Genomic DNA, 16,084 nt, shown 5'->3' on the forward strand with positions numbered 1-16,084 from the left:
ATTTATCTCAAGTGAACACCAAGGTAAAGAAGAACAGAGGAAAATGTCTGCCTTCTGTAGCCTTTTACAGTCCTTTTTACAGTATTGTGCTGAAATCTGGTGGTTGATAATAGCGCTAACATGAGGTGCAGTTAACGCCAGGCTTGCTCACCTCCACCTCCCCAGTCAGGTCCTTATACTTGTCCCTGATGACAGGCAGGGCGGGCTTCTCGCTCAGGGTGTTGGATCGGTCTCTGAAGGGCTGCTCCGGAGCTGGAGATGGGGGCGAACGCCCAATCTCCTTGTCGCCTAAACTGTGACTGCGTTTGTGGGAGCCTGAGGCAAAGCAAGACCCACAAACACATACAGTATGTAAACTTTATTTTGTTTTTCCAAATCAGCTCAGCAAACCCATGCCTATGACTCATTTTGAGATATGCACCTGTTTGTTTGCAATCGTTATACTTCCATTCTGTTTGGTTAATTCCTCCCGGATAGCATGAGTAAATACTTAATTTGTGACAAACAATAATTACGTACAAAACAGAGGAACGAATATGCAGGTATGAATTATTCATGGGGACTCACAGACGAACAAATCCTGGCAGGGTACCACAACAAACATAGGCTATTCCAGTGGGGCTGGCAGTTTGTGTGTGTCTGTGTGTCTGTGTGTGTGTGTGTGTGTGTGTGTGTGTGTGTGTGAGAGAGAGAGTTGTCCAGACAAAAGAAATCTACCCCCCCACCAACAACTCCTCCACCACCCACAGAGACATGCGTCATCTTCCCCACAATCCAAAAGCTCCACCATGATCAGATTACTGTTCCACTGGGCAAAAAATGAGAAAGAACAGCTCTCTTTCTCACACAAATTAAATCCAGCATTGGGAGATAAATCTATTGGGCAAATGGGTTTTTATCACAGTGCGGGGAACGCTGATAAATTATTCTTGGAGCATGACACCAGCAAACAGCAGTTAGAAAAACGAACAGCCTTTCAGTGGTTACGGTTAATTTGTGCTCATGGATTTGCTGGCCTTTGCTAATTCATCTCACCAGTCACTGCCAACAGAGCAGAGCTGTCATCTCAACACTGCCATCTAAAGGCTGACAGCTTTATTACAGATCTGATGGGCCTAACATGTAGGGCTGGGAGAAGAGTGTTGTAGCGCCATTTTAGGGCTCAGGGTTTTGAGTTGGCCAGTAGAGTCTTAATCGAAAACAAGTACCTTTGGTTACAATTTTGATATTAAAAACATATTACAGAGCTGAAAAAAATTGTTAATTAAGTCATTAGTTAATCTACAGAAACTTAGTTGGGAAAATGCACACATTCACTTATTCCATTATCTAAAATGTGCAGATTAGGCTTTTCTTTACAAAATTGTACTGAATAACTTTGGGCAAAACAATTTAAAGACATCATTGTGATACAAGGTATTTTTCAATATATATACATTTTCTTAAAGATCCCATGACATGGTGCTCTTTGGATGATTTTATACAGGCCTTAGTGGTCCCCTAATTTCATATCTGAAGTCTCTTTCCAGAAATTCAGCCTTGGTGCAGAATTACAGCCACTAGAGCCAGTCCCACAATGAGCTTTCCTTAGTATGTGCCATTTCTGAGTCTGTAGCATTCAAGGAGGAGAGGTAAAGAGGGGGGGGGGGGGGGGAAATCTTGTCCAGATCAGCCAATTTTCTCACGGGCAGAGCAGGATAGGCAGGCTTGGGGAATGCATAACAATGTTAAAAAAAACTAATAAAGTAAAATTGTCATGCCATGGGACCTTGAACAACTGATTTAGTGCTGTAATTAATGAGTTTTCATTTTCAATTAATCTGCTATATGATGAATTGGTTTATAAAACATTTGAAGGTATTAAAAACTTGTGACTCACCTTGAACACACAAGTCAAAGGTGGCTAGTTCGTTCTTGATCATCTCTTCACTAGACTTGACTTTGGTCTGAGTGCTGGCTTTGAGAAAGTCAGACTTGCCAAACTTAGGCTTGTCCGCCTGGAAGGCTCCAAACTCATCAGACGCCTCACTTTGGTTTCCCTCGGAGACGCCATCAACGGCAGGCGAGTCAGACTTTTCAGAAACCGTACTTGCAAAGTCCCCAAAGTCATCCTCGGCATCAACACCTCCATGATCGCAGGAGCCAAAATCCGCAAAGGCTTCAAACTTGTCATCTGCAGATGAGCCATCCTCTGCGGGGAAGGAGGTTGTGATCTTTTCTAGGGAGCTGCTTGTGATGTTTTCGGTGCTGCCAAAGGTCAGCTCCTTCCTCTGTGCTGGCACTAAAGATGGAAGGGAAGTCCCTTCGCAGCCCTGCGGCTTTCTGACCTCACCGGGCAGACATTCCTCCCGGTCTGACCAGTCATAGCTGGCCAGTGTGCTGAGGGCCGACGTCCCAAAGGGGTCAAATTTCATGTCGTCTGCTTCTGTAATGACAACACAGACATACCGGTGGTTCCTAGGAATAGCACAGATGCTGTCATCATGATAGGAGATAGATTAATGAGCCTGGGTGAGATTTCTGTCAGATTATCACCGTCACCTATCTACGGTTCAAGTCATATCTCTTTTCCGCTCTTGGGAATTAAGTCTTATTTTTCCTCACTTACCTAGTCCTGCAGAGAGGTTGTTTTAATTGACCAGGTTTTGATATATCTGTCTGCCATATCTGCCTATACCCACTGGAGGTCAATGAAATTTTTTTCTGTGGTACCCACAGAATTGAGAATGATCTAAAAACAATGTCCCAGGTTACCTGGATAACCCTCATACCTCACTGTGGATGTATTAAATCGGAGCAATTTTCAACCAAAGAACTAATCCCTATGGAAGCAATCTGCTGTTGATTATCTAGATTATTTGGAACAATGCTTTTAAAAGAGACACTTGTGTTCTGAATTTTTAAGTTGTCATTTTCAATCTTGTCAGCACCAGAAACGTCCATTCACTTCTAGTGTACTGGGATGTAGGCCAAAATCTCACAGATATCTTAAAATGTGCAAATAAAACCTAAACTACTACATCAGTTTTGGTATTTGGAATAACTGTCCTATTAACTTTACTGACATCAAGTGCAGCATCCCCTACTGCTGCATATTCAATAGTGGCAACAACGAGATCTAATGTAAAAGGACCCCCTCCCCATATTTTGAACATTAAAGAGGTTTTCTGCAATACACATGCAACATACTGTAAATTTATTACATCAACTTTTTCACAATAATACTAAGTTATTATTGTTGCTGTAAATGTAGATCGTCTCTAACCCTCATTTTTTAGAGTTGTGCTTAATAAATTATGTTGCAAACAGTAAACAAGTTGTGTTGATGTCTGAGCTGAATTATGAGAAGAAAATGACTGCCGTTATTTCACAGAAACACAATGAATACTAACACTGCTGTTTTGCAGTGGATAGTTCCCTCTTCACTCAACAATTGCTCTTCTCTCGTGTCAAACAGCTTTCCTAACAATAAGAGAGTTGATCTTTTTATATTAAATGCAACCAACGTCAATTAAAGAGCTTTCATGTCACTACTTCTGCTCGGTTTCTTCAATTGTGTTGTAATCACTTTCTTTACAACTAATTCTGACACAGCCTCACATATTTGTCAAAACTTGACAAGTCTTCAGGTCTCCCTCTCAGTTTCTCTTTCTCTCTCTCTCACACACACACACACACAAACACACAAAATCAATCTTGTCGAACCATTCCTATTTTGCATGACAGCACCCTCAGACAGAAAAAGCAATTTGTGAAATTGACAAGGACCTAGTTCTATAAGCCTTGTGTCATTAGGTCGTTGTGTGGCTTATCAAGAAAGGAAAGGAGAAAATAAGACGGTACGCATTTCAGCAATACCAACAGTAATATTTATTACGACAACATGAGAAGAGAGAAAGAGAGAAGGTTCACAAAGTACTGTGAAAGAGGTCTATCGTTACAAGAGGTTTGTCAAACTAACACTTGTAAAATTAGATTTCAGTCATTTAGTATACAAGGGCATGCAGAGTCAGGAGAAATGGAAGAAAACAAACAGCAAGAAGGTAAAACAAAGATATTTGGAGGATATAGAAGCAGGAACCAGAATGAGAAGGCACATTCACAGACTAAAATCAGTAGTTCTAGGGAGATGACAAACTTGGTTTTACTATTAAGAAGTTAAGCAACAGGTGTTTTGGTAAAGATAAGAGTACAGAACACTTGGAAGGCCAGGTTGTAAAGATAATTCAAAGAACAAGCTCGAGGCAGAAAGCATTAACCCTTTGAGGACCTGAGGGGACAAAATTGGTACAGCATCCCAAAAATCAATGCTCGTTTGGAAAAGCTGCATACAAACTGCACTTTAGGAGCAGTGAGGATGTAAAAGTCGCAATTTAAAAGGGCTGCCATTTGTACACATTTACATATACATAATATCTTAGTCCTGGTGTTTATTCTAATAAATTGAATAATTCAAAATAAGAGGAGGTGATCACAATATCTCCATTAAACTGCATGTAAAAACATGAAGTGATCTTGTTCAAGCACTCAAAGGGTTACAGAAAACAAAGAGGGCCATCCTTACACCTGATATCCCAGAATGGGCCTTAATTACATCCAGTCACAGATGCAGAAACAGATTTAAAGAGACAGTATCCTTTTTCTCTTGCTACAGTGATTGTTTGTTGAAGCAGGCTAATGTGCGCAAACTCTCGTGATCCTCTAAATAATAGAACATCTTTATTACTCAAGACAATGTTTCTTTTGGAATATTAACCTAAAATATTGTATTCTTACTAAATACTATAGGCTACATTTAATTTACATAGTTGGCAAATCACAACAAGATCAAGGAGTCTTTCATAATAAGAGCTTGTATTCCTGTAATAAAAATACACTATTAAATCTGTATGTATACATTTTTTTCTTTGATAAAAACAACTTGAAATACTGTTATGCATAAAATGATATATTGTATTTTGTTCTTGTCAATTTCACAAATTGAAAAGGCAGGCACACTGTAGCAAAAAGCAAGGCAGGAAGGGTAATACTAGTCATAATGTTCTCAGAGAGCCAGACCGTAGAGCCACACATGATAATTCATGCTGCAACATCACAGATTAAAGGTAAAAATAATAATGAAGACATTTATAATCTGATTCCTTAAAAAGGAAATTAACAAAAGAAATACTGTCTCTTTAAGATTACGTACATGTCCAGAAACACAATGCAAACCATGGTGTGGTACTCAATCTGCTCGGCCTGCTACACTTTAACAGGTTAGTCCCAGAGCTCTCCGAGAACAAGAACATTGGACAAACAAGGGTGAACGAGAGAGGTGGAGCAGCTGATACAGTAGTATAAGAGCTTCTTAGGAATGTATCAATGTTAAACTGGGCCCTGTTATCAGCATTTGCCAAACTGTTTTGCTCCAGCTCCATGAGCGGTTTGCTTGAACACATCATCTTACTCAATAAAAAGGGGGTCAGTTTCGGCTTGACCACTGTACAGAAACTGAAATAAGGCAATGAGGATGTTTAAATTCATGATTTCTTCACGTCAGTAAGAAGAATGATCAGTTCCTTGGATGAAATGATACGTTAAACACGTCGTTTACTGATAATTAACTGATGTGTGGACATACTTAAAGGTTAAAAAATTGAATGCATGAGAAAAAAAGGTGAAGACTTTTCAACTTGTAAAAGTAGAACTTTCTCATCAAAAGCCTTCAAAAAGGTTTAAAACATGAAAATTAAAAATGTTTTGAGCTGAAAGGCTTTCACATGACAACGGTTACTTGCCATCTCGGGTTACATTAGGAATTGATCTCTGTGTTTTCTGTGAAACATGAGACATGACATGGATGGTGATGCTTGATGAATAATTGATGAGAACTGGAGAGAGGCAGCGAGGGAGCACTGACATGACAATACCTGATTATTACCAAAACTGGGTTGACTCCCTTTTAATAAATGACCCAATAAGTTTTATGTAAACTTTAACTCCACTTTGATGGATGTGAGGTAGAGGAGAAAAAGCTGACCTGCTAGTATGGACATCTCACTCAACTAGAAGGGCACTTAAAGAGTGCAGACCTCCGCCAAGGCCAAATGCCCCATCTCGTAATGTTAACAAAAGTAAAAAATAATTTGTGAATACGGCCTAAATTTAATGGGTTGTCCATGCTATTTGTCCCACCGAGTTTCATTACAATCAGGCCAGTAGATGTTACATAATCCTGTCAACAAAAAGACCAACCAAACCAAAAACATTACCTCCTTGGTAGAGGTGAATCAAGGGTCATTTGATCCAAACAATACAGCGTGGTAAGTCTGAAATACTGAAAGGTAATATGACGTACATAAAGACACAGAAGCATGCACTCACACTCAAACCCTCTGGCCTGGAAATTTTGCATACAGCTACAATGCACCTAACACCTCCGCTGCTTTTGTGACACCATTTACTGTCTATTTAAAAAAAAGCTTGTTTCGTTTTTTCCTATTCACAGGAACGATTCATTTTCAACTAATCAAAATTATACTACGCAGCACAAACCAAATGTCAACAGTTAAAAAGCTGGTGGATGGCTTACAGATAATGCCTTTGGTAAACTGCAGCCTATTGTGCGAAACCTGTGATTAGAATAAAGAAGAGGATCAGCTCCGTGACAACCTCCCATACTCGTCTGTATTCAATTTAACCTCTCGGTTTGCGTTGCATGATAAGTCAACAACACACAAGCAGAGTTTGGCCTGTGGAGACAAAAGGTACACCGAAGGGAAGAACGATGTCTGCCGCTGCAGTGTGGACACAACAAACAGAGAGCTTATCGAGTCACCCGGACAGCAGCCCGGGACCTCGTCTATGAACTATGACTGCCAACACATCAAAAACAGGCACTCATCATTTGTAAATAAATAAGAGATGTGGGCCAGGACCTTTCTGTCATTACAATAATAACATGTGCATGGAAGGAGGCAGGAGGGTGGGGGGGGATATGAAAGAAAAAAGAAAAGGGAGGCAGGAACTAAGGATTCAATTAAATACATAAATAAATAAATAAATAAATAAAAAAGATGAAAAAATGATGAAGAATGTAGAATCAAAGATATGATTCATCTAATATGATATGGTATTCATGTAGTGTTACATCTGTCTTCAGTATATGAGCATATTCCATATTAATCTAGACCTCGTTAGTTGCCCTGTGACCCCCTGTCTGGTAGTCACAAGTGGGCAGTGAGGAGGAGAGGCCTCTGCGGGCCTAAAAATTAATACTGTGTGTGACTGGACGGGCTTCACCAGAGCAATCGCACTAGTTCCTCACCTGTAGCGGGGGGCTGGTGGGCCGAGAGACCTGGCAAATCCAGAGAGCTGTCCGACATCACATGTTTCAGGTCTCCACCCATGTCCGAGAGCTTCATGTCAAGCTGCACTGATAGCGCGTCCTCGGAATCGTCTTTTCCAACGCTGCTCCCCCCGATGGACGGGAGGTCGAGGGACTTGACAGAGGCAGAGTCCTCTTTGGCCTGTTTGAAAGCGGCCACCTTGTCCACCAGAGTCTTTTCCGAAGCCCCGAGTGCTGTGCAGAACTTAGAGGACTGAAAGTCGGCAAAGTCATCTGTGTCACTCTTGAGAGAAGAGAAAGAGCCACCGCCACTCTCCTTAGAATCATCGTACGCCAAGCCACCCTCCAGGGACAGCTGCTTGAATACGTCGTACTTGTCTGAGCTCTGTTGAGACCGCTGCTGAGTGGAGATCTCCCCTTGGACCCCCACACTGCTGCTCTCGCCTTTAGGCTGCCCGCCAGTACTGCCAAACGCCATGAAGTCTGCAAAGTCGTCCTGAGTCGCTGCCACACCTCCTGCTGCTGAAGCTTGAGCAGCATCAGAGGATGAGCCAAAGAGGGCAAAATCACCAAAATCATCTGCACCTCCCCCACGTGTTTTGGCTCCACCTGGGAGAAGCACTAAAGAGGGGGGGACAGACACTGAGGGGAATGTGCTGGGTTTTGTATCAGTGGGGAGAGGAACAGGGGGAGCTATAGACGAGAAAAGGTCCAGGTCGGCCATGTTGAGAAGGTTTTTGGGCTGAGAAAGAGACACTGGTGGCTGTTGCTGCTGCTGCGGTAGCTGTTGTAAAGACTGAGAGGTTGGGAAAGCAGAAGGGAAGGCAGGTTGGAAGATCTTGGCCTGGTCTGAAGGGTCTAATGGAGAGATGCTGTCGGCGGTTTTAAAGTCTGTGAAGCCATCATCAGCGCTGACAGACTTGAAATCTGCAAATCCTTCCCCTGCGAACCAAAGAAAACAACTTAAGATCATTCAAAAATATTTATCATGCCAGAGAGACTTAATGGGAAACTGACAGCGGCACCAGCCATTATTCTGTCATTTCACAATCCTACAAGAAAGAAAGCGGATGGGTAAGTTATGGCTTTGTCACGTTGTGAATGTTAATGGTAACTTCCAGTCTTCTGATGAACAGTGGGCTGCAGAGTGTCCAACCAACAGCACACATCACTGCACAAAAAAAGCTATGTCTTCTAAAGACACATAGAGCCGCACTACCATGCAATGAACTGTTCACACTGAAACAGAACATGATGAAACAATTCTGCAAAAAAAAATCCATCTTAGCAAGTTGTTCTGTCTCCTTGTGTCTAAAAATCTCTCAACTTCTCAAAAACGTCTCCCAGTGAAGTCCACTTACTGACGTGCAATTACAGCATTTTTTTATCAAATGCTTATTAAATTTCCACTGGTTACATGTGGCTAGCTTTGTGTGTCCTAGCAAATATTGTAACTATAAATTATGTTATTTTTTTAACTAAGAATTGTTTTTCGGAATAGCCCTAAGGCAACAGGAAACAATTTCCTGAGATGTCAAAATGGTTTGAAGAAGACAGATTAGCTAAATGTGTCAATATTTGATAAGGTATACCTTAATACATATGTAAGCCAATGTTCAAAACAATTAGTTTTTTTTTAATTTCTCATGTTGAATAAGAACAATTGATTCTTATTAGATATGTTGCAAGAATTTTAAGTAGTAGTAACATTAGGGTGTATACAATTTAAATTCAATAGAAACTGAAATTACCAGTTAAGATGGGTGTTTTTTGCAATGACAAAACTCCATATTTGCTATAAAAAGAGCAGCAGAAACATAAGAACGGAATCTTATTGTCTCAAATCTTTTGAAACAAGCCGCTGGTTATTACCAAAAAGAAAAAAGTCAGAATGCCTTCTTGAGTTTCAGCAGTTGTTAATCCACTGCGGTATAATATATGCATGGACGGAAACAGAGAACATGTTCACACTGCTGGTGTAAGGTGGAAAAGAGATAACTAATGGGCTCATTAAGGAGATGGAGCCTGACAATGCCAAGGAAAGGTCACCGCAAAGCATGACTTACTGGTGTTGTAAGAGCTGTCCCCATCGGAAACTGTTCTAATGAAACAGGGACGGGAAATACACTGGTATCAACACTGCAGGCTTGCAAAACAAGATACAGTGTAAAAAGTGGCATTAAAGTATGGCTTTGTAGTGACCTGACAACTTTACCCAAGTTATAATACAATGTTTAATTAGAGGGAATCTCACACTAGGGACCATCTCAGAGCCCAATCGGTCTTCTTTGTCAATTGGAAAGAGCCAAAGGCATTTGTCTTAGAAAACAAGAGATTTGGTAATATGTATGTTTTTATGAGACAGAAGGAGACTTGAATGTGTAAGAAAGGGTGGTTAAGTTTCTTACCGACTGGTTTTTTGTCAGCAGGTTGCTCCAGCTGTCTGAACACACTGTATTTGTCGCCAGTATCTGGATCACAACAAATAAAGAAGAATGGGTAAAGTATGAACAGAGAACACAACACAGGTAGGCAGGTGTTGCCTTCATGCCACCGAGTTTATAATAAATGCAAATTAAACTGCAGGAGCCCTCGTTTAATCTGCTTTGGAAATCATTTCTTTTGCATTACAATTTAAGTTAAGTTAAAGTTGCAGTAGGAAACATTCAGGGATCATCTGTCATGGTGAAATGTATGGAACCCCATATGAGAGATGAGACATTATCTGTGTTGCCAAGGTGGTGTAAACATTAAATAAACATAGACATCGGCGTATTATCAGCCAATATTAGGCATTTCCCAATCTATCGGTATCAGCATTTACAATGGCCGATAAAAAAAAAAAAAACTGCAACACCAACGCTCATAACATGCTTGACAGTCCTTTATTATTTTCATTCATCAGAATTATTTATAATGACAAATAAATAATTTGGCCACCAAAACATCCCTGTTGGCATTCATATTTTAAGTTTGAATTTTTATACATTTTATTTATCAGAACTTTAATATATTTTGAAGTTCCTCTATTCTGTTGTGACAATAAAACAAATTATTATCACATTGTTTTAGTGAGAATTCATAAATAAGGGATTTGTTTTCTTCTTTTTCTTTTTTTAAATAAATCGGCCGATATATCGGCATATCGGATATTTAAATAACCAAATATTCGTATCAGTCTTAAAAGCCCTTTATTGGTCGTGTTCTAATCTGAAGATCATATTTGTATTCCTAGTCTCTAACCTACTTGATCATTTGTTCCTGGGTTTACCTGGATGGGGCATTTCATGGAAAGTACACAATGTTCCCAATGTGAGGTATTGAAGGTACCTGAGGCAGGGGGTAGAGGCTCTGCAGGTTGATCCACTGACAGCTGCTTGAAGACAGCGTACTTATCAGAGGACGTAACAGAGGCCGACGAGGAACCAGACACTGGAGTCAGCATGGCAGGTGCACTGCAGGGACATAATAGCTGTAGTCAGGCATCAGGAAGAGTGAGGTTCAACAGTAGAGTCTAATCCTCATAAGCTGATAGAACATTTGCCCTGGGCTCAAAAAGTTTGGTGAGTGTTTGTTAAAAGCTTTCTCATTCTTGGTAGTACTTATCATTATGGTGGCGGTGATGCTAACGGAAGCTTAGGTTACTTCTATTAACACAAATACTTAACAAAAGACAAATTCAGACGTAAAAAGAGTGCTACAAAGGTGGGTCATATCAGTATTTGTGTACCGTCATATACGGTTAGTTTTAACAGATGTCCAATTACGACTGCAGCCTGTCAATATGTGCCATTATACTGCAGATTTAAAAAAATATCTTTTTGACATATTGAACATCTGTGCTGTTTCTTTCAACACTGCTCCTCCAACTTTGGCACAGATGGCTAAGCCTCCCTGAAGTTATGTTGCTGCCAAATGACATTCAGTCCAATAAAAACCAGCTCTGTTGCAGTGCTTCTGGTTTTTAAAATTCCTTTCCAAAGTCTTTTTTATTATGTTATTTTGCTTTTGTATCCAGAGCTAGAAGAGAAGATTAATACCACTTCCATGTCTGTTCAATAAATGTGAAGCAACAGACGGCAGTGTTTAGCTTAGAACAAGACTGGAAACAGGGCAAAACAGAAGTAAAAACAAAAAAACAAAATCAGCCTACTAGTAGCGCTAAAGCTTACTGATTAAGATTTTATATCTTGTTTGTTTATCTTGTTTGTCTGTACAAAATTGCCATTTCACTGGTCGGTTATGTTACCAGGCAACCACTGAAGTCTTGAAGACGTTACTGGTCACAGCCATGAAATAGTTTGGTACATAACCCCCTAAAATAAAACGACAAATTAGTGTGTTTTGAGAACAAGTTGGTGTGGACCGGTAGTCAAGACTCTCTCTTAAAGCATATGTTGTATCAGTATATATGTATCACAAACAAATGAAGTGACAATTCGTTCGCCACTGTGAGATACAAAAAACGAGCTGAACATCTTAAAAAAAGAAAATCTTAATTTACATTAAGCAAAATCATTAAGCCCACTTTCCAGTGACTATAAATATCCTCAAAGCCCTTTCTCTGCAACACATCTGACAGAAAGTTATGCCTGCCAGTTCAAGCTAGCAAACCAAAATGAGCTTTTCAGCTTCTGATTTAATTAGACAGCAATCTCAGACTGTAGGGAATTCTTTTTACATTGCTGAAACAGTCAAGAGTGTACGTTTTCATGGAGAGATAGGGGGAATTATAAAACGCCTATGCCACTTAGATGTGAGATACTTTTGTTCTGTTTTTTCTATGTGCTTCAACGGATAATTGCCTTTTTCAGCTTCTTCTCCATGAACAGGAAGCACTCTCTACATGGGCTTGGAGAGTAATTTAAAAAAATGAGCTTATCTACTGTTCACTGAAATGAATTCATTAAGAGATGACCCAAACTCATTGTTATTCTAGAAAAAGATCTTGCACTTGTAATAATTAAGACAGTAAGGATTCCAAGATAGAGATGCAAGACACAAATATTATGAAGACTAGCTCAGTTATAATCAACTAGCAAAAGCTGAATATTAGACCCTCATCAGTGCAAACATTTACATTTTTAGGTACTCTACTAGGTAGAGGGCAAAAGAAGACAGAAATAATGACAAACGCTGACAATAAACATTTCTTGTAATGTAAACTCAGCATTAGATTCATATCATACAGAGAAAACCATAACAACTACAACGTTGAGCTTTTAAACCATTGCTATAATTAATATTGTATTTTGCCATATCTAACTTGAAAAAGAGTTAATCATTTAGGCCTATTCAGTATCACCACTGCACTCACAGCCATTACCTGTTTTGGTGCTGAGGTGTGATGGTGGCGGGGAAACTTCCACCTGACTCCCCCTGGAACTCAGTGAAGGCCTGGTCTCCTGCTCCTGCCTTTGGAGCTTCCTGGAAGTCCTGGAAGTCATCGTCATCAGCTTTGCTCCCCTGAGTTGAAAACATATGAGTGAGTTAGATGTGAATTATGATTAACTAAAGGAGAATGCAGAAGTAAAGGCATGGCAGTGTTACCAGTGCAGGAGGGAAACTGGCGATGAAGTTAGTGTTTGTGGATGCTTGAGTCATGGGTGTCATGGCCATGACTGGTGGTGGTGCTGCTGTGGGCATGGCCATGGCCATTGAAACCGAGGGCTTGGTCATCATGGGCTGCTGGTGCATGACTGGGGCCATGGCCATAGCCAGGGCCGGCAGGTTGGGCACTGGTGGAGAAGGGAACTGATTGAGGATTTCCACATTCATTGCTGGGAGGCCACTCTGAAAAAAAGGATTAAAAGGACTCATATTTTGTTTGTTGTCAACATATCCACTAACACTCCACCAACAACTTCAGAAGACTCTTATCTTGAAACATCTCACAAAATTACAAAACAAAGACAAATATAGTTCACTAGACGCAAAGAAAGCATTTGTACTAGAAGTACTGGATATAAAGAATTGTGGCTTTGGTGTTGGAGAGTTGTTAATTCACTGGATAAAAACACTATTTAACACAACCATGTCAATACAAAAATCCTTCACTCTGGAAACAAAATAAAATGCATTCATATGCAGATGATATCTTACTTTACTTTCAAGATCCACAACAAGTAAAAAATGAACTTCTCACAATTCTCAGATAACACTGTAAATGGGATGAAAACCAAGCATATTTCCTATCTCAGAAGATTCACAGAATCCTGCAGCCACATACCATTTGTTCACCTCTGCTAATTTCTATATTTGGGCATTAACATGTCCCCCAAAATGTCACAGTTATTGCACCTGAATTTCACCGCACTATAAGAAAATGTGACAATAGGGTCAGAGGGGGAAATTAATTAAAACAATTATTAAAAAACTAAATCAATATAATGAATAATCCACTCCAGCTGCCCTGACTGGTAGAAGAGATTATGAAATTTTCTACAACTACCAAAACAAGTTGTAACTTGTATAATTTAATTTCCTATACAGATGATTGCTAATTGGGAAAGAGTCTGACACCAACCTCTGGACACAGTTCTGCAAAAATACATCTGAAATTTTAAGAGCACAAATCTACAACTTATCCAGTATAAAAATTATCCATAGAACACACACCACTGAATACAAAAATGCAACAAATGGACCTCTCCAACAGATTATTGTTCACACTGCAACCTGGGCACCGCTGACAACTCTGTCCACAACTAAAGCACTTTCCAACTCCATACCTGCTTTTTTAATAGGCGATTTATCCTAAATGCATCATTAAAAAAAAGGTACTAGTTGGCCTAGCCACAGCCAAGAAGACAATACTTATAAAATGGATATACAAACAAAAAAAATTCATCATTGGTCAAATAATTCTCACATAACACATACTGTAACAGTGTAAAAAAAATAACCTCTCTAAGAAAGAAAAATCTCTTAAAAAAAAAGAAACTGAATTTCAATTTTGCCTGATAGCAAATGCCACTAAGCGAGCAACACCTCCATATTCATACCTGCTCATACACATAACTTGTCAAATAAAAAATAGGTTAAATAGGTTCAATTGAATCATAAGAGGTGTCACGGCACAGTGACCCTATTTCGTGATGCCAGGGTGTATTCACGAAAATAGGAAAAAAGCAGATGTTTGCATATAAATTATTCAACACAGTCAAGTTCCTTTTTAACAGATATTACTAGAAGACTTAAACCTTTCAAACCTCTCACAAGAGAATGCACTGTTGTGCTTGTGTTTAAAGCTCTTAAAGATTTACATTGCCAAAGGTGTCTTAATATTCCTCGCATGGAAGCCGTGGCATGCAGCGTTTCGTGAGTTGCCTGTAGATTTGCATCCTCCCAGGGGTGGTGGTGACGGGCCTAGGCTAAGGATGATAAGAAGCCTCCTGTCGGCTGATGGGGACTCAGCCATATATTTGGTGTACAATGCTACACAAGCCCTGAGCTGATTCACAGCGTTGTCTCCTTCTCCCCATATTTAGCTAACCTGTCTAGTTTCAGTGTGGATTTTATGGCGAGGCTCTGTGGAAGCCATTAGGGATGATTAGTGAAGTCGTTCTAAGGGGATAATTTGTCTTGACTCCAATGTTTACCTGTGCCACACCAATAAGTGCAAGTACAGTGTAGAGCTCCTCCTTGGTCAGCATGCCAGGTGTTGTGCGGTTGGCTGAAGCCCAGATTTGCCCCAATGCTTCCCTGGGAAGACCTGATGACATTAGTATATGGCAGAGCTTGGCTGTGTCTATCCCTGCCGGAGTCATGGTGAATTCAAGAACCTTCTTGAACATTTCTAAAGAAATAAAAACAGACAAAAGAAAGAACAATATTCGTGTTGCTTGAAATGGACAGGTTAACATCAACATTCTCAATTATGCTGGAGACTTAGAGTTTATTTAATTTTTTTACAAAGCACCTTTCTAACTAATTATACCAGCTATATTCATTTATAAATGTTTACCTGGGATGTGGCTCTCATTGTAAACCCAGGCTGGCAGCATGGGCTGAATGTGCTCTTGTTGCGGGTACACACCAACACCTGCGCACACACACACACACACACACAGTTGTTATTGCAAAAGCTTTGCCCAGGCAAACGAGTTACCCAGCCTCTTGGCAGCTGAGCCCTGCTTTTATACAACTGAACAAAATCATACACCTGATGTCTGGAAGGCTTGGTGCAGATGTGATGCGCTGCTGCACTGAATCACAAGCGTCCTGCCATGTCAGACATCTATAAATCAGTCTGGGAGCCATTTCAAGCTTGAAGGAGGGGGGTAGGAAAGAGGAGACTGCTGGTAGGAAAAATAACTAAAACTCTAATTTAACCGCTGACGTTGACCTAAATGAACAGTTTGTTTTTGCAAATAGAGTAACAAACATTTAAAAAAAGAAAGTTAGTCCCTAACAAGACATATTTTTGAGTTTGCAAGACACTCAAGCAGCTACTTAGCACATAAAACTCATTAGTAATGGACAGTTAAATGATTATTTTTACAAAGCCCCCCGGCCACCACGATGAGCCTCTATATTTCCCTTGATGGCACAGAGGACACGGACACAGACAAACAAATAACAGCACAAAGCAGTAATGGCATGCACAATCAGCCTCTAATTATGTTTGGGCCCCACCGGCACCTGCCAATCCATGCGCATCCCTGTTAAACCAAAGCATGCACCAGAGGTTGTTCTCTTAGAGGGTGTTACACAGCGAGGGAAGAAACAGCAGCTTATTGACACCTTAGGACC

The 16,084-nt window shown here is 40.2% G+C and overlaps 1 protein-coding gene across 7 annotated transcripts in view; it reads right to left on the reverse strand.

Annotated features, from left to right (window-relative positions):
* synrg (synergin, gamma) overlaps window positions 1-16,084 on the reverse strand; it is a 41,257-nt gene that overhangs the window by 10,268 nt on the left and 14,905 nt on the right. For all 7 annotated transcript variants that reach the window (XM_034868089.1, XM_034868088.1, XM_034868085.1 and 4 more), the window contains 9 exons: window positions 15,297-15,374; window positions 14,932-15,128; window positions 12,881-13,123; window positions 12,657-12,796; window positions 10,661-10,785; window positions 9,739-9,801; window positions 7,310-8,272; window positions 1,880-2,425; window positions 152-315 (listed from right to left, as the gene is read on the reverse strand). In XM_034868089.1, the coding sequence (XP_034723980.1) occupies window positions 152-315; window positions 1,880-2,425; window positions 7,310-8,272; window positions 9,739-9,801; window positions 10,661-10,785; window positions 12,657-12,796; window positions 12,881-13,123; window positions 14,932-15,128; window positions 15,297-15,374 (2,519 nt within the window). The remainder of the gene's footprint in view (window positions 1-151; window positions 316-1,879; window positions 2,426-7,309; window positions 8,273-9,738; window positions 9,802-10,660; window positions 10,786-12,656; window positions 12,797-12,880; window positions 13,124-14,931; window positions 15,129-15,296; window positions 15,375-16,084) is intronic.

Source organism: Etheostoma cragini, chromosome 3 (genome assembly GCF_013103735.1).
Source record: "Etheostoma cragini isolate CJK2018 chromosome 3, CSU_Ecrag_1.0, whole genome shotgun sequence".
In the NCBI taxonomy this organism is placed as follows: domain Eukaryota; kingdom Metazoa; phylum Chordata; class Actinopteri; order Perciformes; family Percidae; genus Etheostoma; species Etheostoma cragini.